This window comes from Canis lupus, chromosome 30 (assembly GCF_003254725.2).
Source record: "Canis lupus dingo isolate Sandy chromosome 30, ASM325472v2, whole genome shotgun sequence".
Taxonomy (NCBI): Eukaryota; Metazoa; Chordata; class Mammalia; order Carnivora; family Canidae; genus Canis; species Canis lupus.
This window is the reverse complement of record NC_064272.1, coordinates 10,498,654-10,525,934: the sequence shown is the minus strand read 5'-3', so window position 1 is coordinate 10,525,934 and position 27,281 is coordinate 10,498,654. Positions and strand designations below refer to the sequence as shown.

The 27,281-nt window shown below is 39.6% G+C and overlaps 1 protein-coding gene across 8 annotated transcripts in view; it reads left to right on the top strand.

The window, feature by feature from the left end:
- The window catches only part of TP53BP1 (tumor protein p53 binding protein 1), a 97,821-nt gene that overhangs the window by 1,595 nt on the left and 68,945 nt on the right, over positions 1-27,281 (top strand). For 6 of the 8 annotated variants that reach the window (XR_004810964.2, XR_004810965.2, XM_025472988.3 and 3 more), the window contains exons 2-5: positions 23,795-23,984; positions 24,561-24,745; positions 24,951-25,044; positions 25,295-25,379. Coding sequence is in view for 6 of the 8 variants with exons in the window: in XM_025472988.3 (XP_025328773.1) it covers positions 23,978-23,984; positions 24,561-24,745; positions 24,951-25,044; positions 25,295-25,379 (371 nt within the window). In the remaining 2 variants the exon portion in view is untranslated. Of the gene's footprint in view, positions 1-18,848; positions 18,920-23,794; positions 23,990-24,560; positions 24,746-24,950; positions 25,045-25,294; positions 25,380-27,281 lie in introns of those variants that run through there. The other 2 variants (XM_035709135.2, XM_035709136.2) reach the window with 2 other exon arrangements.

Sequence of the window (27,281 nt, the reverse complement as noted above, 5' to 3'; positions counted from 1 at the left end):
CTACTCTTTCCTTGGTTAACAGTATCTCAGCCATTAGATGATGATCCTGGTATCATCATCATATTATCAGAAGATATTAAAAAAAAAAGATATTTTCAAGCATCAAATGGCACACAGCACCATGTGCAAAAGGCTCTACGAAGAAAACTATGGAGTTTAACATCAGCATTTATGTTCCAGAATTAAAACACTCAAGACAGAAAACACTGATGTACATATGTAGAAGGCATAGAAAGCTGAATAAAAATATGAAAGAAATATATACATGAATTGCAAAGTATATAAAAACCTATTTTGTGTTTAGGAATAGTGTGCTGCAGCAGGAGCCTAATAGTCAAAGGATGTCATCAATCAAAGACTGGTCCAAAAAAAAAAAAAAAAAGACTGGTCCAAAGGGATTATTGGGCACCTGTGATATGCATGATTGTGAGGAACACACATTAAAGTGTGGTGGTTATAGAGCCCACTATAACCACTGACCACTGGAATGACCAAACATGATCTTGTGGGGACTCCCTTATTCTGTAGTTTCTTCCACACTCTTTTATCATGTAGGATTGGCAGATACAGTGAGTACAACCAATACTTTTCAAACTTTTTGTGATGAAGGACCCTTGAATTGTAGAAGGGATCACTAGGGATCTACCACTGAAAGGGGAGGTTAGAGGGGATGCAAATGGAAGACACTATTATAGGCTCTTTTCTTGGGTGTGTGCTACAGTGAATACACAACAGAAAACAGTGTAAATCTTAAACAATGTGAAAGGTAATGGTAGCCTTGGCTAAGTGTAAGCCAGTTAAGGGATTCTCAGACCTTTGCCAGTTCACAATATCTAGTGATAAATGATGGAATTGGTAAGTTATGCACATATTTAACAAAGTAGGAGGGGCATCTCCTAATTTTTTTCTGGAAATAATTTCATATTTGGCATTTAAATTTAAATTAAATTTAAAAATTTCATTGTCCTGGGATGCCTGGGTGGCTCAGCAGTTGAGTGTCTGTCTTTGGCTCAGGGCATGATCTTGGAGTCCCAGCATTGAGTCCAATTGGGCTCCCTGCATGGAGACTGCCTCTTCCCCTGCCTTTGTCTCTGCCTCTCTCTCTCTCTCTCTCTCTCTGTCTCTCATGAATAAATAAGTCAAATCTTTAAAGATAAAAATAAAATAAAAATTTCATTGTCCTCATGAGCAAATCAGAACTTTATTAGGATTACTTGCACTCATGTTGAATTATGTGTATGTGGGAGAGGAGGGCACTGTAATGCTTTTAATGCTTAGGGTCTCCACAGGACTTAAACCAGCTCTGATAATTCATAAAGAAAAGACACTGACTCCTCCCTCACTTCTGGCTTGATGGATGTCATTAGTTTTTCTGAGGATCTGAGCTCATTTGGCAGAATTCCAGCCTGCTCTGCTGGATTGCATGGTTTTATCAACTAAAATATCCAAAAGGAGCTGCATGCAGCTCAGATTCCCACTCTGTGCTCAGTTCTGCCTATAAAGCATTCTTTACACAGACAGAGGCGTGTTGGATTACAGGATTGCTGTGTCAGAGGTTTATCCTTGGCTTTTGGGGAAAATACTATGATCATAATGCATACCGGCAGCCATGGGGTCACCTCTTAGCGTGAACAGCTGGCTTATCTGCAGAGACACTGAGTAAAATAATCTCTAAAAAGGTTGAGGTGGAGGATAAATTTGCATTTATTACTATATCTGGCACACAGAGGAGGCCCAGAGTAATTATCTGTTGGATAATTTTCCTAATTACTATTTGTTAATATTAAGTAACAGGAAAAGCACAGGCACTGGATTTACTTTCTCCCTGCAGAGCATTTCAAAAGGACAATGAAGATAGTTACCATTTTCCTCTCTCACTTCCCACATTCTTTTGTTGAAGAAAATAATTCCCAAAAGTGAAAAAGAAACATTTATAGATACCTTTTTTCCTTATCCCTTCCATTAGCCCCAGAAGGTGGAAGTTAGTGTTTGGCTATGGCTAGCATTTTCTTTTAGCCTTCTGAGCAAAGCTACTTCTTACTACAGGAACCTCAAAGGATTTTCTTGTGGTAGTAGAGATGATGGTGGTAAAGATAATCCAAACCTAAGTGTGTAACTTAGTTTTGAGGCCTATGCCTATGTGTGAATCAAATTTTACATCATTTAAATTTTTTTTTAATTTTTTAAAATTTTATTTATTCATGAGAGACACACAGAGAGAGGCAGAGACATAGGCAGAGGGAGAAACAGGCTGTCTATGGGTAGCCTGATGTGGGACTCAATCTCAGGACCCCAGGATCACAACCTGAGCCAAAGGCAGACGCTCAACCACTTCAGCCACTCAGGTGCCCCTACATTATTTTTTAAAGGTATTTGTAGAACAGAGTTACTTTCCTTGAAGGAATGCTTGGGTATGACAAGACCAGAATTACCTTTTCCTTTCCTTCTTAGCTCTTTCTTGAAGATCCTTTATAATATTCCCTAACTTCTCTTTTTAACATTACCTCTTGCAAATACTTTGCATTAACTCTTAGTCAGTTAATCTGAACCACTTGCCTTTCTCTCAGTCATTTCTTTTTTTTAAGGTTTTATTTATTTATTTATTTCAGAGTGCACAAGAGTGAGGTGAGGAGCAGAGGGAGAGAGAATCTCAAGCAGATTCCATGCTGAGTGTAGAATCTAAGTGGGGTTCAATCTCCTGACCCTGAGATCATGACCTTGAACTGAAACCAGGAGTTGAACACTTAATTGACTGAGTTGCCCAAGCACCCTATCCCTCGATTGTTCTTATATTTTCTGTTCAGGTTGTCTCTTTTTCTTTGGATGCTTTGTTCACTTTCATTCTCATTTAGTGATTTATTTACTTTACCCTTTTGATTTACTTTGTAGAACAACATTTCATCTCATTCCACAAAGGATTTTAGGAGTATGACTGAACTCAAACATAGCTGCTTATATGAAACTGACTTCTGCAATTGCCAACTGTGTGAACTGGGGCAAGGTGCTTATCCTGTCTGTCCTTTAGTTTCCTCTTCTGTAAAATTTTAATAATTGTATCCCACCTTATTGCTATTTTGAAAATTAAGTGGGACAGGGTTGCCTTGGTAGCTCAGTGGTTTAGTGTCTGTCTTCGGCGCAGATCATGATCCCGGGGTCCTGGGATCAAGTCCCACATCAAGCTCCCTGCATGGAGCCTGCTTCTCTCTCTACCTATGTCTCTGCCTCTCTCTGTGTGTCTCTAATGAATAAATAAATAAAATCTTTTTTTAAAAAAAGAAAATTAAGTGGGACAATCTCTTAAATATGCTTAGAACAATGTCTGGAATTCATTTACTTATTTATTCATTCAGTAATATTTATTGAGTATTTATTGTGTGCTAGCACACACAGTACACGAAGATCCCTGCTCTTGTGGAGCTTACATTCTAGTGGGGAAGACAGATAATAAATTGTAAAGAGGTAAATGATATAGTATGTCGGAAAGTGATTAGTGCTGTGGCCAAAAAGAAGGTAGAGTAAAGGGTGACTGAGAATGCTGATGGGGAGTGGTGATGGGAAAGAATGGTGAAGGGACAGGAAAGGTTGCAGTTGTAAATGGGCTGGTCAGGGTTGGCCTCATTGAGAATATGAGACTTGAGCAAACTTGAAGTTAATAAGGGGGATAGTCACTTGGATATCTCGCAGGAGAGTCTTGTAGAAAGAGAGGATGGCTAGTACAAAGTAGCAGTATGCCCAGTACACCCAAGGAATAGCTGGAGCCCATTGTAGCTGGAGTGGAAGAGTAAGAGAAGGAAGCATAGGAGATGAGATCAGGGAGATAATGGGGACCTATCACAAGGGCCTGCCTTTTTTTTTTTTAATATTTATTTATTTGAGACAGAGAGCATGTGAGCAAGCACGGGGTAGGAGGAGTGGCAGAAGGAGAAAGAATCTCAAGCGGAATCCCCACTGACTGTGGAGTCTGAGGTGGAGCTTGATCTCACAATTCTGAGATCGTGACCTGAGCTGAAATCAAAAGTCAGACACTTAACCAACTGAGCCAGCCAGGTGCCCCTGGGTGCCCCTGTTGGACTTTGGTTTTGTCTCTGAAATGGGGAAGATATGCAAGCTCTTAAAAGAGGAGTGGTGTGGTTTGCTTAGACTTTTTACAGGATCACTTTGCTGTGTTGAGAATAGACTGTAGGGGACGCCTGGGTGGCTCAGCAGTTGAGCATCTGCCTTCAGCCCAGGGTGTGATCCTGGAGAACCAGGATCAAGTCCCACATTGGGCTCCCTGCATGGAGCCTGCTTCTGTCTTTGCCTATGTCTCTGCCTCTCTCATGAATAAATAAATTATTTTTAAAAAGAGAGAGAGAGAATGGACTGTAAATGTCGTAAGGACTAAAGTGGGAAGCCAGTCACAGATCTTGCCATAAGTAATGGGTGAGCAATGATGCAACTCAGACTTAAGTGATATCAGTGGAGATGGTAAGACTCGATGGGATTCTAGACACACAGTATTTTAAAGGTAGAGCCAGCTTATTTCCTGTCTGACCAAATTAAGAATGAGAGAGAAAGAGAATAAATAATGACTCTAAAGATAAACCAAAAACTTAAAAAGAAAAAAAAGTTACCTATAGGAAAGAAGAAGCAGATTGTGAAGCAACCAGGGATGGGAAGTAGACTTTTAAAAATTTAACTTATTTTGTAAATTTGACTTTGAAGCCATATAAATGTTTTAGAGAAGTATGAACCAAAATTAACTCAAAATGACCAATCTGAAAATAATTTGATCCAAAGTATATTTTTTAGATCACATCAATAAAGAAAAAATAATCCAATTATAAAGTGGACAATTTGAGTGGTTGCCACAAGAGAAGATGTATAAATGGCCAATAAGTACAGGAAAAAGTGCTCATAATTAGTCCTGGGGAAATACAAATTAAAACCACAGTGCACTATCACTTAACATCCAAAAATGGCAAAAATTAAAAGACCCATAACACCAAATTTTAGCATGAGTAGGAACAAATAGAACTCTCATGGGATCCCTGGGTGGCGCAGCGGTTTGGCGCCTGCCTTTGGCCCAGGGCGCGATCCTGGAGACCCAGGATCGAATCCCACATTGGGCTCCCGGTGCATGGAGCCTGCTTCTCCCTCTGCCTATGTCTCTGCCTCTCTCTCTCTCTCTCTGTGACTATCATAAATAATAAATAAAAAAAAATTAAAAAAAAAGAACTCTCATATACTGCTAACAGTAGTATAAAATATTATAACCACTTCAGAAAAGTATTGTAGGTTTCTTGTAAAATTGAACAAATACCTATCCTGTGACTTAGTAGTTCCACTCCTGGACATTTATCCAAGAGAAGTGAAAATACATGTGTCCACAAGAAGTCTTGTGATGGCTGATTATAGCAACTTTATTTATAATAGCCAAAAACTGGAAACAACCCAAATGTCTATCAATAGGAGAATGAATAGGCAAATTGTGGTATCTTCATGCAATATAAAGATAAAAAGAGGGCACCTGGGTGGCTCAGTCAGTTAAGTATCTGCCTTCAGCTCAGGTCATGATCCCAGGGTTCTAGGATTGAGCTCCACATCAGGCTCTTTGCTCAGTGGAGCTGGCTTCTCCCTCTGCTTGCTGCTCCCCCTGCTTATGCTCTCTCTTTCTTTCTCTGTCAAATAAACAAAATATTTTTTAAAACAGCTATTAATAAGATAAAAGAAAGTACAAGTGTACACAACCTAGACAAAAAATAAAAAACATCATTTTGAACAAAGGAAACAAAATACAAAAGAATATTGTTAGTTGGTCTCCTGGAGAACTAGTGCCAACACATAATTTGATGTGTAAGAGATTTATCTGGGGAGTATATCAGTTATCTATCAATTTGAAACAAATCAACCCAAAATTTAGCAGCTTAAAATAGCAAATATTTATTATCTCACATAGTTTTTAAGGACCTGAAACTCAGGAGCAAATTAGTTGAGTGATTTTAGCTTAGGGTGTTTTGTGAGGTTGTGGTCAAGTTGTTGGTTGAGTTTACAGTACTCTGAAGGCTTGACTGAGGCTGGATATCTGCTTCCAATATTGCTCAGTCACATGACTGTTGGCAGGAAGCCTCAGTTCCTCCTCAGGTAGGCTTCTCCCTAGGTCTACTTGAGTACCCTCATGGCATGGCAGCTGGCTTCTCTCAGAGCAAGTGAGCAAAGAGAAGAGTAAGCTGCAATGCCCTTTTATGACATAGTGTTGGAAGTTAGACACTGTTACTTGTTTTTTTTTAAAGGTTTTACTTGTATATCTACAAATAGTGTAGTGTATACAAGTACTGTAGTATACAAATATTAAATTATTGGGGTGCCTAGCTGGCTCAATTGGTGGAGCATGTGACTCTTGACATAGGGGTTGTGAGTTTGAGACCCACAGTAGGTATAGAGATTACTTAAAAATAAAATCTTAAAAAAAACCCAAATATTAAATTATTGTGTTGTACACCGGAAACTAATGTCATACACCAATTTTATCTTAAAAAATACGAGCAGGGCAGCCCCGGTGGCACAGCGGTTTAGCGCCTCCTGATCCTGGAGACCCTGGATCGAGTCCCACGTCGGGCTCTCTGCGTGGAGCCTGCTTCTCCCTCTGCCTGTATCTCTGCCTCTCTCTCTCTGTGGGTCTCTATGAATAAATAAATAAAATCTTTAAAAAAATAAAAAATAAAAATAAAAATATGAGCAAATAAAAAAATGAGCAAATCTATCGTTTTAATGTATCCATTAACCTAAGACCTAATGAATATTAAAATGTACCTGAAGAACAGGTCCTAGCAGGAAAAAAAAATTCAGTAAATTTTTTATCTTAAAAAAAAATTGTCTTTGGGATGGCTGGGTGGCTCAGTGGTTGAGCGTCTGCCTTTGGTTCAGGGTGTGATTCTGGGGCCCAGGATCGAGTCCTGCATCAGGCTCACTGTGAGGAGCCTGCTTCTCCTTCTGTCTGTGTCTCTGCCTCTCTCTCTCTCTGTGTGTGTCTCTCATGAATAAATAAAATCTTTTAAAAAATTGTCTTCAAGTCAAGGGCACCCCTTGAAGGCATCTCGTATATTACAGCATTAGGTCTGCTTTTGTAGTCCTGCTGTGCTCTGTCATTGGCTGGGATCAGTCTGCAGAAAGTGTGGCTTTGGTGAAAATGTGTTGGTAGATCCAGAGTGGCAGCTGATGGAGTCATTAGTCATTTGTGCTCCCTGGAAGCAGATTTCAGTGGTGTGTTTTCATGGTTGCTGCAAGTACATACTGCATCAATAAGTTTATATGAAATTCCAGAATGGGAAAAACTAATCTACAGTGATAGAAAGCAACTAAGTGGTTGTTTGGGGGTAGGGGTGTGGGACGTAAGGGAACTTTCTGGGGTGGTGAAAATGTTCTATATTTGACTATAGTGGTGGCCACACACACATATACACATACGTGCACTTGTTGAGCTTATCAAATGCTACACTTAAAATAGCACATTTTATTGTACATAAATGATCTATAATGTTTACTAAAGAATACAATGAGATACTACTTTACAATGACAATACCAAATCTTAGTGAGATGTGCAGCACCTGAATTTTTCCCATGTTGTTAGTGGGAGTATAAAATTATACAACTTTTTGAAAAACTGACAGTTTCTTATAAGATATATTTTTTAACTTATTCATGAGAGACACATAGAAAGAGGCAGATACACAGGCAGAGGGAAAAGCAGGCTCCCTGTGGGGAGCCCGATGCGGGACTCGATCCCGGGACCCTGGGATCATGACCTGGGCCAAAGGCAACACTCAACTACTGAGCTACCCAGGCATCCTTGGCAGTTTCTTTTTTTTTTTTTAGATTTTATTTATTTATTTGAGAGAGATAAAGAGAGAGAACACAAGCAGGGGGAGGGTTAGAGGGAGAAGCAGGTTCCCTGCTGAGCAGGGAGCCTGACGCGGGGCTCACTCTCAGGACCCTGAGAGCATGACCTGAGCTGAAGGCAGACTCTTAAGTGTCTGAGCCACCCAGGTGCCCCCACGCACCGCCCCCCCCCCCGGCAATTTATATAAAGTTAAGCAAATACCTATCCTGGGACCCAGCTGTTCCACTCTTAGATAACTACACAGGAGAAATGAACACATGTTCACAAAAGACCTATTTATGAATATTCATAGCAGCTTTGTTTATAATGGTCTTAAAACAACCCAAATATCCATCAATAGGAGAACTGACAAAATGTGGAACATATATACGATAGAATACTACTGAGCAATAAAAAAGAATGAACTACTAATGCATGCAATGTCTTGAATGAATGTCAAAACTGTTATGTTGAATAAAAGAAGCTGACTATAAAAGACTACATACTAGGGGTGCCTGGTGGCTCAGTCAGGTAAGCATCTGCCTTCGGCTCAGGTCATGATCCCAGGACCCTGGGATGGAGCCCCACATTGGGCACCCTGCTCAGCGGTAAGCCTGTATTTCCCTCTCCCTCTGCCGCTCCCCCTGCTTGTGCTTGCTCTTTCTCTTTCTGTCAAATAAATAAATAAATCATTAAAATAAAATACACATAAAATTTACCATTATAGCAATTTTTTCCCATTATAGTCAATTTTCAGTACATGGTTCAGTGATACTAAATACATTCATAATGTTGTGCAGCCATCACCACTATCCATCTCTATTCCTCTTTTTATCTCATAAAACAGAGACTCTTGGGGGCACCTGTGGCTCAGTGGTTGAGCATCTGCCTTCGGCTCAGGGTGTGATCCTGGGATCCAGGCTCCCTGCAGGAACCCTTGTTCTTCCTCTACCTATGTCTCTGCCTCTCTCTTTGTGTCTCTCGTGAATAAATAAGTAAAATCTTAAAAAAAAACAAAAACAAAACCCCCAGAAACTCTATACCCATTAAATAACAACAACCCATTCCCGCAACCAGATCCTAGCAGCCACCATTCTACTTTCCACCTCTATGATTTTTACTACTCTATATAAATATATAAGGTATATAAGTGCATCAAAGAAGTGGAATCATATAGTATTTGTCTTTTTGTGATTGGCTTATTTCCCTTAGCATAATGTCTCCAAGATTCATCCATGTAGCATTAGTCTTAACTGTACATTTTTAATGAGATGTATCCAAAGGAAAAAATAAACTGCAAAGAAGTGTTAAACTGTTTTCATTAATTGTCTCATTAGTGATAATATTGGTATTTTTTCTGAAACATCTATATATAGATATATAGAGAGAACAGAATAAACCAAATTATGTTAACTTTACCAGGAACTAAGATGTTGATCATAAGAGAGATACAAATATAAAATCAAGAAACTTGGGTAAAAACCCTGAAATCTTAAAATTTAATTGGAAAAAGCAAAAACAATGACCAATCCAATGTTAGCAATAAGCTTTCCAACCATCCAGATTGTGGTCTTTAAATGTCATTTACTACTAAAATGAACTAGGGCTTCTTAGAGAAGAAGCATCTGATTCCAGATCTGGAGTATGAAACAAACAAGATGAACCTGGAACATCTTATTATAACAGAAAACAGGGAACCTACCAAAGACCAGTGGACTCATAATAAAAGGACTCTGGAGCTAATCTGAAGGGATTTCCACAGTCCAAAAATGTGACAATATGCATTTCAAAATGAACAATAACTGCAGTATATTGAATACACCAATTGTGTTAAAATCCATGAGTTCATAGTGGCAGTAAAAACAAAAATCTCACTGGTCATCTTGGGAGTATGCTAAGGAATTTCATTATTTGGGGAACTATTCCCTATTATGTAGAGAATCTCAAGTCATTAATTTGAAAACTAGTAAATCAAAAGAAAGAATCAAGCCATTCATCCTGCCTTTCCTTAGGTAATCAAATATTTGATGAAGGAAAAGTTCTTACTTATAAAAGAATTCCAGCTAGTAAATGTAGACAGCATGTTAAAATTAGAATATCACTCTTTTGCAGCTCTTAGTGAAATAGTGCAGCTAGGTAATGATTACCAATGACTGCTAAACTATCAAGTAAAAAAATAGTTACTATCAAATGTTACATTTGAGTCTATTTATCAATTTTAACAAAATAAAAATACATTCAACCAGATGTTATATGTCTTCTGATAAGATGCAATAGGACGTAAATGATAGCACTTATGAAATATTCTTACCAAAAAAGAGAAAATGGAGCATAAATCATAGCAAGTATATCTAACTGCCCATTTATAGGAAATAAGAAGAGACAAAGAAATACGTCAGATGACACCACAGGGATGCAATAAAAAAATCCACAGTGCTGGAAATTTTACAGAACAAATGACCTAGTTTCATCAACAAATATATAAATGGCAGGGACACCTGAATGGCTCAGTGGTTGAGCATCTGCCTTTGGCTCACGTCGTGGTCCCAGGGTCCTGGGGTCAAATCCCACATTGCGGGCAGCCCCGGTGGCGCAGCGGTTTAGCGCCGCCTGCAGCCCAGGGCATGATCTGGAGATCCTGGATCGAGTCCCACGTCAGGCTCTCTGCATGGAGCCTGCTTCTCCCTCTGCCTGTGTCTCTGCCTCTCTCTCTCTGCATCTCTATGAATCAATAAATAAAATCTTAAAAAAAAACAAAACAAACAAATCCCACATTGGGCTCCCACAGGGAGCCTGCATCTCCCTCTGCCTGTGTCTCTGCCTCTCTCTCTGTCTCTCATGAATAATAAATAAAATCTTTATATATATATAAAAATTGCAGGAAATAAAAATGAGGGAGGATTGGGGCACCTGGGTGGCTCAGTTGGTTGAGCATCTGCCTTTGGCTCAGGTCATAATCCTGGGGTCATGGGATTGAGCCCTACATCAGGTTCCTTGCTCAGCAGAGAGCCTGCTTCTCCCTCTCCCGCTCCCCCTGCTTGTGCTCTCTCCCCCTGTCAAATAAGTAAAATATTTTTTTTAATGAGGGAGGATTTACAGATTAAAAGATAGCTAAGAAAAGAATCATCCAAATGCAATGGGTAAATCTTGTTTTGGAATTGCAAAACATAAAAAAAAATAAAAAAGAAAGAGACAATTGGAGAAATTAGAACACTACATATTTGATAACATTAAGAAATTACTGTTAATTTTCTTTGTATGTATTAATGATGTTTTAAAAGATTCTCTACACACAAATTCAAGTATTTCTGGATGAAATTATATATCTGGAATTTGCTTTAAAATAATCAGTTGGGGGGATGCCTGGGTGGCTCAGCGGTTTAGCGCTTGCCTTGGCCCAGGGCATGGTCCTGGGTTCCTGGGATGGAGACCCACGTCAGGCTCCCTGCATGGAGCCTGCTTCTCCCTCTGCCTGTGTCTCTGCCTCTCTCTCTCTCTCTCTCTCTGTCTCTCATGAATAGATAAATAAAATATTTAAAAAAATCAGTTGGGAAAGGGGAGGGAATATTGATGAAACAAGATTTTTCTTTTTAAAGATTTTATTTACTTATTTGAGAGAGAGCACATGCTTACAAGCAGGGGGAGGGGCAGATGGAGAAGCAAACTCCCTGCAGAGCACAGAGCTGCACAGGGGGCTGGATTCCAGGACCCTGGGATCATGAACAGAGCATGCCTAACCGGCTGAGCCACTCAGGCACCCCCAAGATTGGATATTTGTTGGTAATTGTTGAAGTTGCTTGATAAGAACCTGGATTATTTATTTTCTTCTTCTATGGAAAACAAAAAAAATATTTCTAAGCTATTTTTAAAAAAGATTTTATTTATTTATTCTTGAGAGACACGCAGAGAGAGGCAGAAACATAGGTAGAGGGAGAAGCAGGCTCCCTGAGGGGAGCCTGATGCGAGACTGGATCCCAGGACCCTGGGATCATGACCTGAGCCAAAGGCAGATGCTCAACTGCTGAGCCACCCAGGTTTCCCTCCAAGCTTTTTGTTATAAGCAACAGGAAGGATGAAGTTTCATCCCTATCACTGAGATGGGGAAGACTGCAAGTGGGGCAGGTTTAGTAGAAAAGATGACTTAAATTTTAAGCATATTGAGTTTGAGATGTCATTTGAATGTCCAAATGGAGTTATTGAATAAGTAGTTAGATATGTAAGTTTGGAATTTGGGTGAGAGTGTGGTTTGGAGATATAAAGTTGGTGGTCATTAATGTACAGTGACATTTATAGCAATGAGGCTGGATGACATTAAAAAAAAAGCAAGAATAAACATAGCAAATGCTCAATAAATAATCACTATAAACATGATTTAAATTATTTCTTTTGATTTCTTTCTTCTCTGAACTCCTACAGCACTTTTATAGCATCTTGTATTATAGTTATTTGTATACATGTCTTATCCTCTCTATAAATTATAAGTTCCCTATATGTGGGAATTCTATTTTTTTAATATTTACTTATTGGGGTGCCTTAGTGCCTCAGTCAGTTAAGCCTCTGCCTTCAGCTCAGGTCATGATCTCAGGGTCCTGGGATCAAGTCCTAGATCAGGTTCCAGGCTCAGTGGCAAGTCTGGTTCTTCCTCTTCCATTCCCTCTGTGATCTCTCTTTCACTCTCTCTCTTTCAAAAAAAATTTTTAAAGACTTTATTTATTCATGAGAGACACACACAGAGAGAGGCAAAGACATAGGCAGAGGGAGAAGCAGGCTCCCGGCAGGGAGCCTGATGCGGGACTCAATCTCAGGACCCAAGGATCGTGCCCTGAGCCAAAGGCAGAAGCTCAACTGCTGAGCCACCCAGGCATCCCTATTTATTTATTTGAGAGGAGAGAGAGAGAGAGAGAGAGAGAGACTCTCAGACTCCCCGCTGAGTGTGGAATGGAAGCGAGGCTCAATCTCATGACCCTGAGATCATGACCTGAGCTGAAATTAAGAGTCAGACATTTAAACACTGAGCTACCCAGGCACCTTGTGGGAACTATATCTTAATCATCTTTATACATTGCTCTCCTTCCACTTACCACCATGGAGCAAGAATAGTGTCATTCGGGTATCCTGCTTCTCCCCTGTCTGTGCCTCTGTACCTCTCTCTCTCTCTTTGTATTTCTCATGAATAAATAAAATCTTTTTTTAAAGATTTTATTTATTTATTAATGAGAGAGACAGTGGCAGAGACACAGGCAGAGGGAGAAGCAGGCTCCATGCAGGGGGCCTGATGCGGGACTTCATCCTGGGTCTCCAGGATCAGGCCCTGGGCTGAAGGTGGCGGTAAACCGCTGAGCCACCTGGGCTGCCCGAATAAATAAAATCTTTAAAAAAGAAAAAAAAGGCAACCTACTGAAATGGAGAAGATATTTGCAAATGACTTACTAGTAAAAGATTAGCATCTAAAATATATAAAGAACTTATAAACTCAACACCAAACCAAATAATCCAATTAGAAATGGGCAGAAGTAATGAACAGACATTTCTCCAAAAAAGACATACAGATGGCCAACAGACACGTGAAAAGATGTTCAACATCACTCATCAACAGGAAAATGCAAACCAAACCACAATGCAATATCACCTCACACCTGTCAGAATGGCTAAAATAAAAAACACACAGAACAAGTGTTGACAAGGATGTGGAGAAAAGGAATACTTGTGTACTGTCAATGGGAATGCAAACTGGAGTTTTCTCAAAAAACTAAAAATAGAATTACCATATAATCGGAGCACTTGGGTGGCTCAGCCAGTTAAGCATCTGCCTTTGGCTCAAGTCATGATCCAATATCCTGGGATCTAGCCCCACATTGGGCTCCCTGCTCAGTAGAGAGCCTGCTTCTCCCTCTCCCTCTTCTGCTCCCCCTGCTTGTGCTCTGTCTCTCTCTGTCTCTCTCGCTCGCTCGCTCTCTGCCAAGTAAACGAATAAGAAAAATAATTACCATATGATTCAGTAATTCTGCTACTGGGTATTTACTTAAAGAATATGAAACACTAATTTGAAAAGATATATGCACCTTATGTTAAATTTATTTATTTATTTATTTATTTATTTATTTATTTATTTATTTATGATTTTATTTATTTATTCATGAGAGACACAGACAGAGAGAGAGAGGCAGAGACACAGGCAGAGGGAGAAGCAGGCTTCACACAGGGAGCCTGATGTGGGACTCGATCTCCGGTCTCCAGGATCACACACTGGGCTGAAGACAGCGCTAAACCGCTGGGCCACTGGGGCTGCCTGCACCTCTATGTTTAATGCAGTATTATTTACAATAGCCAAATATAGAAGCAGCTCCAATGTCCACGGATGAATGAATAAAGAAGAGATGGTATATATATATATATATATATATATATATATATATATATATATAATGAAATATTCAGCCATAAAAAATGATGAAATCTTGCCGTTTGCAACAACATAGATGGAGCTAGACAGTATAATGCTAAGCAAAATAAGTTACAAAAAGACAAATACCATATAATTTCACTCATATGTGGAATTTAAGAAACAAAAGAAAAAAGAGACAAACCACAAAAGCAGAAGAAGAGAAGAGGTGGGTGGGGGGATGGGTGAAATAGGTGAAGGAGAGTACACTTATCTTGATGAGCACTTAATAATGTATAGAACTGTTGAATCACTATATTGTACACCGGAAACTAATTTAACACTGTGTATTAACCATACTGGAATTAAAATAATAATTAAAGGGATTCTGTGTGGTTCAGTTGGTCAAGCATCCGACTCTTGGTCAGCTCAGGTCATGATCTCAAGGATGTGAGATAGAGCTCTGCGTCGGGCTTTGTGCTCAGTGCAGAGTCTGCGTGAGATTCTTTACTTCTCCCTCTCTCTCTCCCTCTGACCCTTCTCCTGTACTCCTCAAATATATAAATAAAAATCTTTTTAAAATAATAATTTAGGGATCCCTGGTGGCGCAGCGGTTTGGCGCCTGCCTTTGGCCCAGGGCGCGATCCTGGAGACCCGAGATCGAATCCCACGTCGGGCTCCCGGTGCATGCAGCCTGCTTCTCCCTCTGCCTGTGTCTCTGCCTCCCTCTCTCTCTCTCTGTGACTATCATAAATAAAAAATTTAAAAAGTAATAATTTTTTAAAAAGTACAGAGGGGAGATGGGTGAAGTGACCTAGAGTGCAATGAAGGGTGATATGACATAGTGATATAGGGAGTAGGATAAAAAAATTGGCACTGTATACATGATTTTAAATATACACATATGGGGGATCCCTGGGTGGCTCAGTGGTTTAGCGCCTGCCTTCCGCCCAGGACCTGATCCTGGAGACCCGGGATAGAGTCCCACATCAGGCTTCAGCCCAACGTGGGACTTGATCCCAGGACTCCAGGACTCTGTCTCTCTCTCTCTCATGGATGAATAAATAAAATCTTTATTTTTTTTTTTTTAAAGATTTCACTTATTCATCCATGAGAGACAGAGAGAGATAGAGATAGAGACACAGGCAGAGAGAGAAGCAGGCTCCATGCAGGAAGCCCGGCAAGGGCCTCGATCCGGGTCTCCAGGATCATGCCCTGAACCAAAGGTGGCGCTAAGCCACTGAGCTATCCGGGCTGCCCTAAATAAAATCTTTATTTATTTATTTATTTATTTATTTATTTATTTATATTATTTTTTAAATAAAATCTTTTAAAAAATGTATACATACACTTCCCTCAGAGGTAAACATTTCATGGTTCAGCAACCCATTCATGAATAGGAATCAGCTTGGTGTCCTTGTCCACTGAAGTGTTTTGCATATAAGAAGAATATATATATTATATGTGTTTTATATATACAAAAAAGAAGAATCTTATATTTCTCAGCCCCAGAACATTATCCCCATGGGGACTTAAGAGTTTAGGAGTAGCTGGGTTTTTTTTTTTTTTCTTTTTGTTTTAATCTGCAAGATGACTTTTCTCATCTTCTACTATCCTGGCTGTCATTCCTAGCAGTTTCCAAAGGCTCTAAAAATATTCCTTTTCTTGCTCTCATCCTATTCCTATGTTGGGTGCAGGTAAACTTTTCTTGTACTTTTGGTTAGTACCATCCCTGGTCAGCTTCAATCTTGGATAATTTGGTACCAGTCTCTCTTTTGTCTTTCTTCCTTTCTTCCTTTCTTCCTTCCTTTCTTTCTTTCTTTCTTTCTTTCTTTCTTTCTTTCTTTCTTTCTTTCTTTCTTTCTTCTTTCTTTCTCTTTCTTTCTTTCTTCTTTCTTTCTCCTTTCTTTCTTTCTTTCTTTCTTTCTTTCTTTCTTTCTTTCTTTCTTTTCACATAATCACAAGATCAGGAAAATAACATTAATTCAATACTATTATATGATCTACAGACCTTATTCAGCTATCATCAATGCTTCCATTATAGTTTTTTACAGCAGAAGGAAAACCTAGTTCTTGTCCAGGGTCCAGTTCTGAATTACATGTTGCATTTGACAGTCTTGGGTCTTATCTTCTTCATCTACTCAAATCTGAATCAGTTCCTCAGTCTTTCTTTGTCATTCTTGATCTTGGCATCGCCCCCTCCCCAGTCTCTCTCCTTGAAGAATATGGGCTGGTTATTTGTATAGCATCCATCAATTTAGGCTTATCTGGTGTCTCCTCAGGGTCATATTCAGGTAATGAATATATTTTTTAAGATTTTATTTATTTATTCATGATACACATAGAGAGAGAGGCAGAGACATAGGCAGAGAGAGAAGCAGGCTCCATACAGGGAGCCCAACGTGGGACTTGATCCCAGGACTCCAGGATCATGTCCTAGGCCGAAGGCAGGTGGTCAACCACTGAGCCACCCAGGCACTCTCAAAAATTCCTGAATTTTTGACAGGAATACAATTAAGATAATTGTAATGTCCTTCTCAGAGCATCATACCAAGTGACACAAAATGGTATTTTGTTCCACTATGATGATGTTAACTGGAATCACTTGGTTAGGTTGGTGAATACCAAATTTTTGTCATTGCAAACGTACTACTTCCTGTTTTAATAATTCAATACATTTTAGTCTCAAATTCAATACACTTGAAACTATGTAAATAACCTCTTTTCCACCACATTGCCAGTTTTAGCATCAATGACATTTATTCATTTTAAGTCATGTTTATTGTGAAATATAACACACATAAAAATGAATAAAATATAAACATATAAAGATATAAATGATAAATAGTATGTATACCTGTTAATGCCCCTAGTAATAAAAATAGAACATTTCCAAGCACCTGACTTGCCTCTTAAAGAGTTAAAACCCCACTATCCCCTCTAAAATTAACCACTAGTCTTGACTTTTATTACAATCATATAATTTCTTTGTTATATTATTTTTGTGATCTACGTGTACATCTTTAAATACTGAAATTTAGTGTTGTCTCATTAAAATACTTTTTTTTAAAGAGAGAGAGAGAAAAAAAGAGAGAGAGAGAGAGAGATAAAGAGAGAGCATGTGCATGTGCAGGGTTGGTGGGAGAGGAGCAGAGGGAGAGGGAGCAAGAGAAACCCAAGCAGGCTCCACACCCATCACAGAGTTGATGCATCCTACAACCCCAAGATCACGACCTGACCCAAAATCAAGAGTCGGATGCTTAGGCAACTGAGCTATCCAGGTGCCCCTCTTAAAAAATTGTAGTATAATACATATAAACTTTCCTATTTTAGACATTTTAAAAAAGATTTTATTAAAAGACATTTATTTTTTAAGTAACCTCCATGCAGCGTGGGGCTGGAACTCACAACCCCAAGATCAAGAGTCTCATGCTCTACTGACTGAGCCAGCTAGGTGCCCCATTTTAAATATTTTTTAGGGTACAGTCTAGTAGCATTAAATACATTCACCTTGTGCAACCATCACTACCATACATCTCCAGAACTTTTTCATCTTCCCAAACTGCAACTCTATACCCATTAAACAATAATTCTCCTTTTCCTCCCTTCCCACAACTTCCAGAAACCACTAGTCTACTTTCAGTTTCTATGAATTTGCCTATTCTAGGTATATCATTTAAGCGGAATCATACAATATTTGTCTTTTTTTAGGTCTGGCATATTTCACTTAGCATAATGTTTTCAAGTTCCATCCATGCAGTGGCATGCTGGTACCATTCTTAATTTTCTTCCTGTAGTACTAGATTCCAGGGAGTTATGGATTGGAAAGAAAGCTGAGGGGACGTCTGGGTGGCTCAACAGTTGAGCGTCTGCCTTGGGCTTAGGTCGTGATCCTGGGGTCTCGGGATCGAGTCCCCCATCGGGCTCCCTGCATGGAGCCTGGAGCCTGCCTCTCTCTCTGCCTATGTCTCTGCCTCTCTCTCTCCATGTCTCTCACGAATAAATAAATAAAATCTTAAAAAAAAAAAAGAAAAAAGAAAAAGAAAGAAAGCTGAGGAGAGCCAGGAACTCTGAAGTCATAGAATGAGAATCTTAAAGAGGAGGGACTCAGCAACACCATCATACACTATAAAAGTCAAAGCTAATGAGGTGATTTGACAAGAAATTTTCAGAATTGGTTATTAACAAACATTTTTAGAGTAGTTGCTTGGTGCTTGGAATTGTGCTAGGCACTGGGTTTATGGAAATTGAAGCCAGATTGCACAAGATTAGAGTTACTGGTATGGAGAAAGTGGAATTTGGAAGGAAGGAAAACAGAAAGCTTGGTAGAGATGTAAAGTGGAGGGGAGATGCTACCAGGATATGGAGATTTTAATACCTGTAAAAAAAAAAAAAAAAAGGAATAAACCAGGGGGTGGATGGCAATTTCCATCAGTATTCAAATGGGCAAATGTTCTACCTCCTTTCCCTTACCACAACTGTTTCCAGGTAAGTGGCTCCTAGTGGAGTTAAACTCTTCAGTTTAAAATCTGAGAAGGTGGAAGGCAGAAAACTGCAGCTAGTACTGCAGTCACAACTGTGCTTGGTATTTTTGTGTTTTAGAGAAACTCTGGCTAATAAGAAGGCCTACGGCTGGCTGATTGGCTGTCTGGAAAATGAATCTAGCTGAAAGGGGGCAGTAAGTAAAGTCTTTTTAAAAAAATGTGATAATACATACAATAGAATATTATTCAGCCTTGGGCGCCTGGGTGGCTCAGTGGTTGAGCGTCTGCCTTTGGCTCAGGTCGTGATCCGGAGTGCTGGGATCCAGCCCTGCATTGGGTTCCCTGCAGGGAGTCTGCTTCTTCCTCTGCCTATGTCTCTGCCTTTCTGTGTCTCTCTCTGTATCTCTTATGAATAAGCAAGCACAATCTTAAGAAAAAGAAAAAGAGTACTATTCAGCCTTAAAAGGGAAAGAAATTCTGACACATGCTTTTAAAATTACAACATGGATTAATCTTGAGGACATTATGCCAAATGAAATAAGCCAGACACAAAAGGACAAATATTGTGTGAATCCATTTATACGAAGTACCTAGAGTCGTTAAATTCAGAGACAGAAAGTAGCATGGTGATTGCGGGGGGTTGGTAGGGTGAGGGGTGGGGCAGTAAGGAGTTAGTGTTTAATGCCTATAGAGTTTTAGTTTGGGAAGATGAAAAAATTCTGGAGATGGATGGTGGTGATGGTTGCATAACGATGTGAATGTACTTAATTCCGCTGAGCCATATACTTAGGAATGGGTAAAACCATAGATGTCATGTTATATATACATAAAAAAAATTGAGCAGGAGCAATGTGGCAAAGTGTTAACAAAGGTGAAAAGGTTTATGAGGGATAATTATACTATTTTTTTATTATACTACATTTGCTAATTCTCTGTTGCTCTGAAATTTTCTTCAAAATAAAAAATTTACTTAAAATGAACAGGAGGCAGTTCTATAGAGATAAGATATAGACCAGTGGGATTGCTTCCACTGTAGGAGTTGTAGGTACTAAGTGTATCAGCCTCATGTTAGGAGTATCATAGGCAATATAGTATCATACGCAATTAATTATTGAGTACCTTAAGCAATTTGCTTTCACATTTTAATTATATCATCACCTCTTTCTTGATTTAACTTCTTCATAGGGATGTGGAATTGACAACTTTTCAATTTTTCCTTTGTTTTCTTCATATTATTTTAATTGTTATGAATTCCTAGAACACTAGGGACCAGGTTCAAATTCTTTCTTTTGCTAGCTTTAAGACATTATGAAAATTATCTCATCTCCCTAAGCTTTAGTGTCCTCATTTGTAACCCTCAGAGTTATGAGGCTTTTAAGTGCAATAATGAATATAAAACAGAGCACAATATCTGCTGCATAGTAAAAATGTAGTATGTGTTATTAATTATATCATTGGTATATGACTGGACATGATTGTATAGGTCCAAGCGCAACAGAAGGCATTCTAGAATCAACTATAGGTTTAATATAAAAATGTAATAACATTAATATTTCAGTTTAAAAGGGAAATGTAATAGTTTTTTATTAAATTCAGTACTTGTCATATCTTCAGTAAAGTTCTTTGCCACTAAACACCCAAACTGAGTTTCCAGTTGAAAACAATGAAGCGAATTTAAAGGTTAGTGACCAGTGTCCATGAGATAGGATTAAAACATCTGGGGTTCTTTTGTTTTGTTAAAAATTTTATTTATTGGGGGATCCCTGGGTGGCTCATCGGTTTAGCGCCTGCCTTTGGCCCAGGGCGTGATCCTGGAGTCCCGGGATCGAGTCCCACGTCGGGCTCCCGGTGCATGGAGCCTGCTTCTCCCTCCTCCTGTGTCTCTGCCTCTCTCTCTCTCTATGTCTATCATAAATAAATAAATAAATCTTTAAAAAATTATTTATTTATTTATTCATGAGAAACACACACAGAGAGGCAGAGACACTGGCAGAGGGAGAAGCAGGCTCCCTGCTGGGAGCCTGATGCAGGGACTCCATCTTAGGACCCTGGGATCAGACCAGAGCCAAAGGCAGGTGCTCAACCACTGAGCCACCCAGGCGTCCATGGGGTTCTTTTGCTTAGAGAAGTTTGTGATGGGGCCTCAGAAAAAGACTAAGTATATATAGCACTTATATTTATTGCTTGATTGGTTGAAATATATTATGGAATTATTGGACTAGATGAGATGATTCCAGCCTTTTGAAAAATTTTCTGGTTTTAAAATTACCAATTAAAGACAATACAAAAGGAAATGGCTTTAAGAGCCATTTAAACTCTAGAATAAAAGATTTAGGTTAAATGATTAGAAGAAAAAATTCTGACAATGAGGTTTATTAAACTTTAAAGTGAGTTAACATAAAGTCTGATGGGATTTTCTTGTCTTCAGAGATAAATTAGATTTCTGTCTGAGGTGGCTTAGGTAAAGATGCACCTGCAGGTAGGTAGCTCAGCCGATGGTCCTTTGCAGCCTCAGAGTCAATAAAGGTCTTTGGCTCATCTAACCACAATCAGGCACAGTCTCAGTGGGTAAACAACCTGCCTGCATTTTCTAATCTTTCTGGATAATTTAATGATTAATTTAATTGTTATACTGGCTACCAAGGAATTCACAGGTTTTTTTTTTTTTGACAGAGAGAGAGAGAGAGAGAGAATGCACACTTACATGAGGCGAGGATGCAGAGGGAGAGAGAGAATCTTAAGCAGGCTCCACACTCAAATCTGAGACCTGAGCCAAATTTAAGTGTTGGGTTCTGAACTTAATGACCCACCTGGGCACTTCTCAAGTTTTTCTTCAGTTTTATTTAGTAAGGAGAATGGCTCAGATGGCTCAGGCTTATTTATTTATTTATTTATTTATTTATTTATTTATTTATTTTATTTAATTTATTTATTTTTATTTATGATAGTCACACAGAGAGAGAGAGAGAGAGAGGCAAAGACACAGGCAGAGGGAGAAGCAGGCTCCATGCTCTGGGAGCCCGACGTGGGACTCGATCCCGGGTCTCCAGGATCGTGCCCTGGGCCAAAGGCAGGTGCCAAACTGCTGGCCACCCAGGGATCCCGGCTTATTTATTGACTGATTTCTTTTTAGTCATGTTTATTGAGGTTCAGTTTATCTTTTTAGCATACAATTTTGTGAGTTTTAATAAACCCAGTTACTTTTCAAGTAATCAAGAGGGCCTATTTATGTATATCTTCCTTGGGGAGGGGAAATGCAATAGCAGAACAGAAAAGAACAAAAATATAGTGACTTTTGGGGTATTTTTATGGGACTTGAGGTTGAGATTTGGCCACAATAGGAACTGGTTGTTTGAGCCCTCACAAATGGAGCTGATGAAAAAAACAAAAACAAACAAACAAAAAACAAATGGAGCTGATGAATTCACTTTGTCTACCTAGTGTTGTTAATATTGACCTGCCCTGGCCCTTTAAGAATTATATTTATTTGGTCACTGGTCTTCTGCAGCATTAGGAATGGAGGAAAGAAGATCAATTATAAATGATTTGAAGATTAAGAAGAGGGATATGTCTCTGTGTGTTTTATTCCATCTTTGTTGCACTAGTAAAACATTCCAAGGACCCTAAGTATATTCTAGTTACAGCAACAGTAGTCTAGATTTTTCAGAACTTTTTTTAAGGTTTTGTTTATTTATTCATGAGAGACACAGAGAGGGGCAGAGACCTAGGCAGAGGGAGAAGCAGGCTCCGCTGATGCGGTACTCAATACCAGGACCCGGGGTCCACGACCTGAGTCAAAGGCAAGATGCTCAATTGCTGAGCCACCCAGGCATCCCTGGACAGTTTCATTTCAAAGATTCTGTCCTTTTGTTTCCATAAGTAACATATACTCACATGACATTCTTTGATTGTTAGTTTAAAAAATGTGATCACTGTAATTTATAACGGCAGGGAGAATGGTTTATAGGAAGCTCCACTTCCTCTTAGCGTTTATCAAGTGCTAAATTGGGCATTTACAGGATTGGAGAATCATGGTTGGGCTGTACCTAAGTCATTCTGAGCCTGAGGTAGGGAGAGAGAACTACCTCCTATTGAATGCCTACTATGTTTATGCTTGGCAGTGTATTAGGTGCTTTCCCTATTGACAGCTGCTCTGGCTAGAATTCCATTCCACATCCAACTACCACTTAAATAAAACACATATTTCTAGTTGGTGCCTAGTTCATTAATACAAGTCACAGCTGCCACACCCTCTATAAGACTCTGGCACCATAATTAGGTTAATAGACTCTCAAGTTTTGGAGGGATCTTTGAGGTCATTTAGTTAAAGGGGTGGCAGCTGTTCTCTTCACCACCAAGTCTGGGAATCACTGTGCTCAATTCTCTCAACGGGAAGTACAAAAAAGGTCTGGGGTTATAGTCTCCTTGGGCTTCAGTGTCATATAAAAGATAGGACAATGATAAGCACACGTGAAGCTCGAATTATGTTCCAGACTGGAAAGGGCCGATGGGAAGAAAAAAAAAAAAAGCTTTACTGGGGACCTCAGACAATGTAAAGAAAGAAAGAAAAACAACAACAACAACAACAACAACAACAACAACAACAACAAAACCCAAACTGGCAGAGACGTAATGTGAAGCCCTTGAATTCAATTAGAGGCCCATAGAAAGGAATCCTGATGGACACAGGTAAAACCCAAAGCATCCTTCCTCTCTTCAGTTTCAACAGCTCTGAAGTACTAGCCATCCTGGATCTTCTTTGCCCTTTTATTAGAAAGCCGGGGAACACTCTCCTTTTCTAAGGAAGAGGATGAGAGAAGGGGCCTCGAGGTGAACGAACGAGAGAAAACAGGTCTTTTATGTCTGAGTAGAGACACAAACAATTGTCCCGGAGGCAGAGGAATATATTTCACGCCCTCTCAAGGTCCCTTCGGTTCAAGGATACTGTCATTCTCTGGCTGTACTAGGGGGAGGGCCTGTAACGTCCATGCTGCCATGGAAACACGCCGCGGTGTTCCTTTTTCTTACGTGGGGCGGGGCACTCTGCCTAAGCCACCAATCACCCACAGGGCTTCTTGAGTGGCGGCCAGCAGCAGCGAATGGGCAAGCAGATACTGAGTGACGTGACGGGAAAAGGGGGAGTTCGCGGCCGGCGGCGGCGGTGGCTACAGCGGCGACTTGGGGATCGAGCTGGAGGGAGCTGGGGAGCGTGCAGGGACCTCTAGCTCCAGCGCGAGTGATCTCCCGCCGGGATGCCTGGTACTGTTAGTAGAAAAGTGGGGGTGCAGTGAGCTCTGAAGGCTTGGCTTTCGGGTCTGAAGGGATGGCTGACCGGAGGGGGCGGGGTGGCAAGCATGGCGGCGGTGACGGGGAAAGGGTTGGAGGGCCCTGAGGAGGGGGTGGGGAGGCAGTACCTGGGAAGGCTGGGTGGTCTTGAGGAAACGTGAAGGGCCGAGGGTGTTCTAGCGAACCGAGATCACCAAGCAGCCTTTTAGGGGGCCATAGAGGCGCCAGAAGGACGTAAGGAGAGTTGTGGGGGATGGAAAAAGAGGCGGGGAGAGAAGAGGTTAGGGAAGAGAGGAAAGGGTGTCTACGGGGAAGGTGATGGAAAAGAAGAGGGAGAAGAATTGGCAGGCTGATAGTAAATAACGAGCAAACCAGGCCTTGGGAGGTATGATAGGAAAGTGCTTGCAGCGATTATAAATATAATCTAATTGGAGTCCTAGACTGGTCCCCTTTCTTAGCTTTTGCACTTCCGCCCCATTTTTGAAGCTCAAACTGCGTGAGGAAGGCTAGTAGGTTACACCGAACTGATCTTTTGTTATTCCGTTCCAGGGGAGCAGATGGACCCTACTGGAAGTCAGTTGGATTCAGATTTCTCTCAGCAAGACACTCCTTGCCTGATAATTGAAGATTCTCAGCCTGAAAGCCAGGTTCTAGAAGATGATTCTGGTTCTCACTTAAGTATGCTATCCCGGCACCTTCCTAATCTACAGACACACAAAGAGAACCCTGTGTTGGTGAGTGATACCTTGTTTGGAAATGATTGAGAAAAATTATTTTTCATCTAATCAAGACCAGTCAGCAAACATAAGTACTTAGGAGATCACTATCTTTTGGATAAAATTGTTTGGAAAAATGAAATCAATAGATTGACAAAAAGTATGCCTCATTTTGGATTACTTCCTATTTAGTAGGGGATGTTATTTATGTATTATTTTCTAGGATGTTGTGTCCAATCCTGAACAAACAGCTGGAGAAGAACAAGGAGATAATAATAGTGGGTTCAATGAGCACCTGAAAGAAAACAAAGCTGCAGGTGAGGTGTTTAAAACTATTAGTCCCTTTTGCAAGAGTGCTCTTGTTGGAGCTGGGTGGATCTAAACATGTAGTTGTGGGGAAGGTACATAAGTGAGGGGTAGCACAGTATCTGGTGCATAGTAGGCACTCAAAAAGTTGATTTTTTAAATGTAGCTGATTAGATTGATATTGTCTACATTTCTCAACTTGTATTGACGTTTGGTGGTAAACGTTTATACTAATATCCTTATTTTGTTTTCCCTCCCCAGAACCTGTAGATTCTTCCCATTTGGATGCATGTAGTTCCATCAGTCAGGTCATTGAACAGATACCTCAGCCAAACAGGACAAGCAGGTATACTAGTGTTGGCAGGAATTTATTTAAATTTATTAACGGATCGATTCTTTTATTTGTGCCTATCACCTCATCCCAAGGATAAAGGGATTAATCTTATTTTTGTGAATTAGAAAGTGGGATTTGAGGATTGTATTAACTAGTATATTAGTACTGATAGCTAGAATCTCTTTTGTGAAGGTAATAAACATTTTTTACACTTGTATTCAAATTGTGATCTCTCTTGTGCATATAAAACAAAATAAGTGTTCTTCATTCTTAGCATAGATAGGACTTAGTAAGTAGGAAAAAAAAATCATCAGAAGATATTTAGATATATATTATCAAAAATGTTAGGCATTGTTTTCCATGAAACATGACCATGGTAGAACATTTAGTTCTACCAACTAAATTACCTTACCAGTTTTAGACCCAGAATGTTTAACTCATACCCTAGAGAGTATGTGATTTTTACTTTGTCTTATGTATAGTTTTACCTTGCCCATTTATTGAGTGTATCCTCTGTTAGGTACTGGATTGGATGTTTGATATAGTTTCGTTTAATTTCATCCTTAAAGCAGCTGTACAGTGAAGACATTATGTCCATTACATAGAGGGAGAAAACCGATGGGTGAAGAAGTTAAATTACTTGCTGTAGCATACATTGCTTGTAAGTGACAGCTGAGCTTTGAGTGCTCCTGACTCAAGTGCCTTTTCTTTCTTTCTTAGTGTTCACTGCTGCTTAGTCTTCTGCCTAAAATCTGCTAAGATCAAAAGAGAACTTAGATAACTTTAGGGACCTTGTGGTGGCATAGTAGAAAAGGGAGCAGTCAGAGAGGAGAATGTTAGGTTGAGGTATTGAAAGAGTATGGTTTTTTCTAAAAAATAAACTTTTTTTTTTTTTTTTAGTACTCTGCACATAATTTTTTTCTCCCAAATCATCAGTTAGATACTTCAAAACAATTTTGGTCTGCAAATGGGTTCTGTTTGGCCCATACATGGTTGTAAAATATATTTAAATTAATTGATAGAATTTTAAAATGGGGAAATTTTATGTAAAACTTGGATTTTCAGTTTCTGGCATTACTAGTCCAGAGGTAATACAACACTTGTATTACTGGTAACAATTGCCTGGAGCTGTGAATAGAGCAGCTATCCTCTGCTTAGGGGACCATGAGTGCTATGGTCAGTTGTGGTCCCCATAATTTGCTATTGTACATGGACATTGAAGCCAAGTATTCATCATTTATTATAGTGCTCTTGCTTTTCTTAACTGACCTCACTCCTTTGTGTTACCTTGTTTTGCTTTCTGTAGGCATTTAAGTTTATGGTACTTCTTTAGGAACACATGCCTTGCTTACATTTTTGTGGCCTCTTGGTTTGAACCAGTGAGGACAGGGACTATGCAGATCCCTTATTGTAAAAGAAGCAATGCTGTTAGAGAAGTCCCATGCTACTTCTTTTCTCTTTGTATATCAATGTGTTTTCCTTTCTCTAAAAAAAAAAAACAAAACTTGAATGTTTACATTCAGTAAATGTGCAGGCACCGTGGCAGGTGTTTTAAAGAGGCTTTGCCATTATGGAGTTTATAATTTAATAGAGAGACAGATGTTAAATCATTACATAAATGGCTATGCAGTTATAATTGTGATCATTGCAAAGAAGGAGGAAAAATATAATATATAACTTAATCTGTGTGATGGGGTAAGCTTCTCTTTTTTTGGGGGGGGGTTAAGCTTCTCTAAGGAATGTGATCTCAACTATAAATATATATAAATATGAATTTGTTAGGCATAGTTGAGGGGCTGGGGAGAAGTGTGTGGCATGTGAGAGGAGGAATTTTCCAGACAGAGGGAATTGCAAGTGCAAAGGCCATGAATCTAGAAAGGATTTGGAGTTGTTTCCAAGAGATTGAAAGCTCTT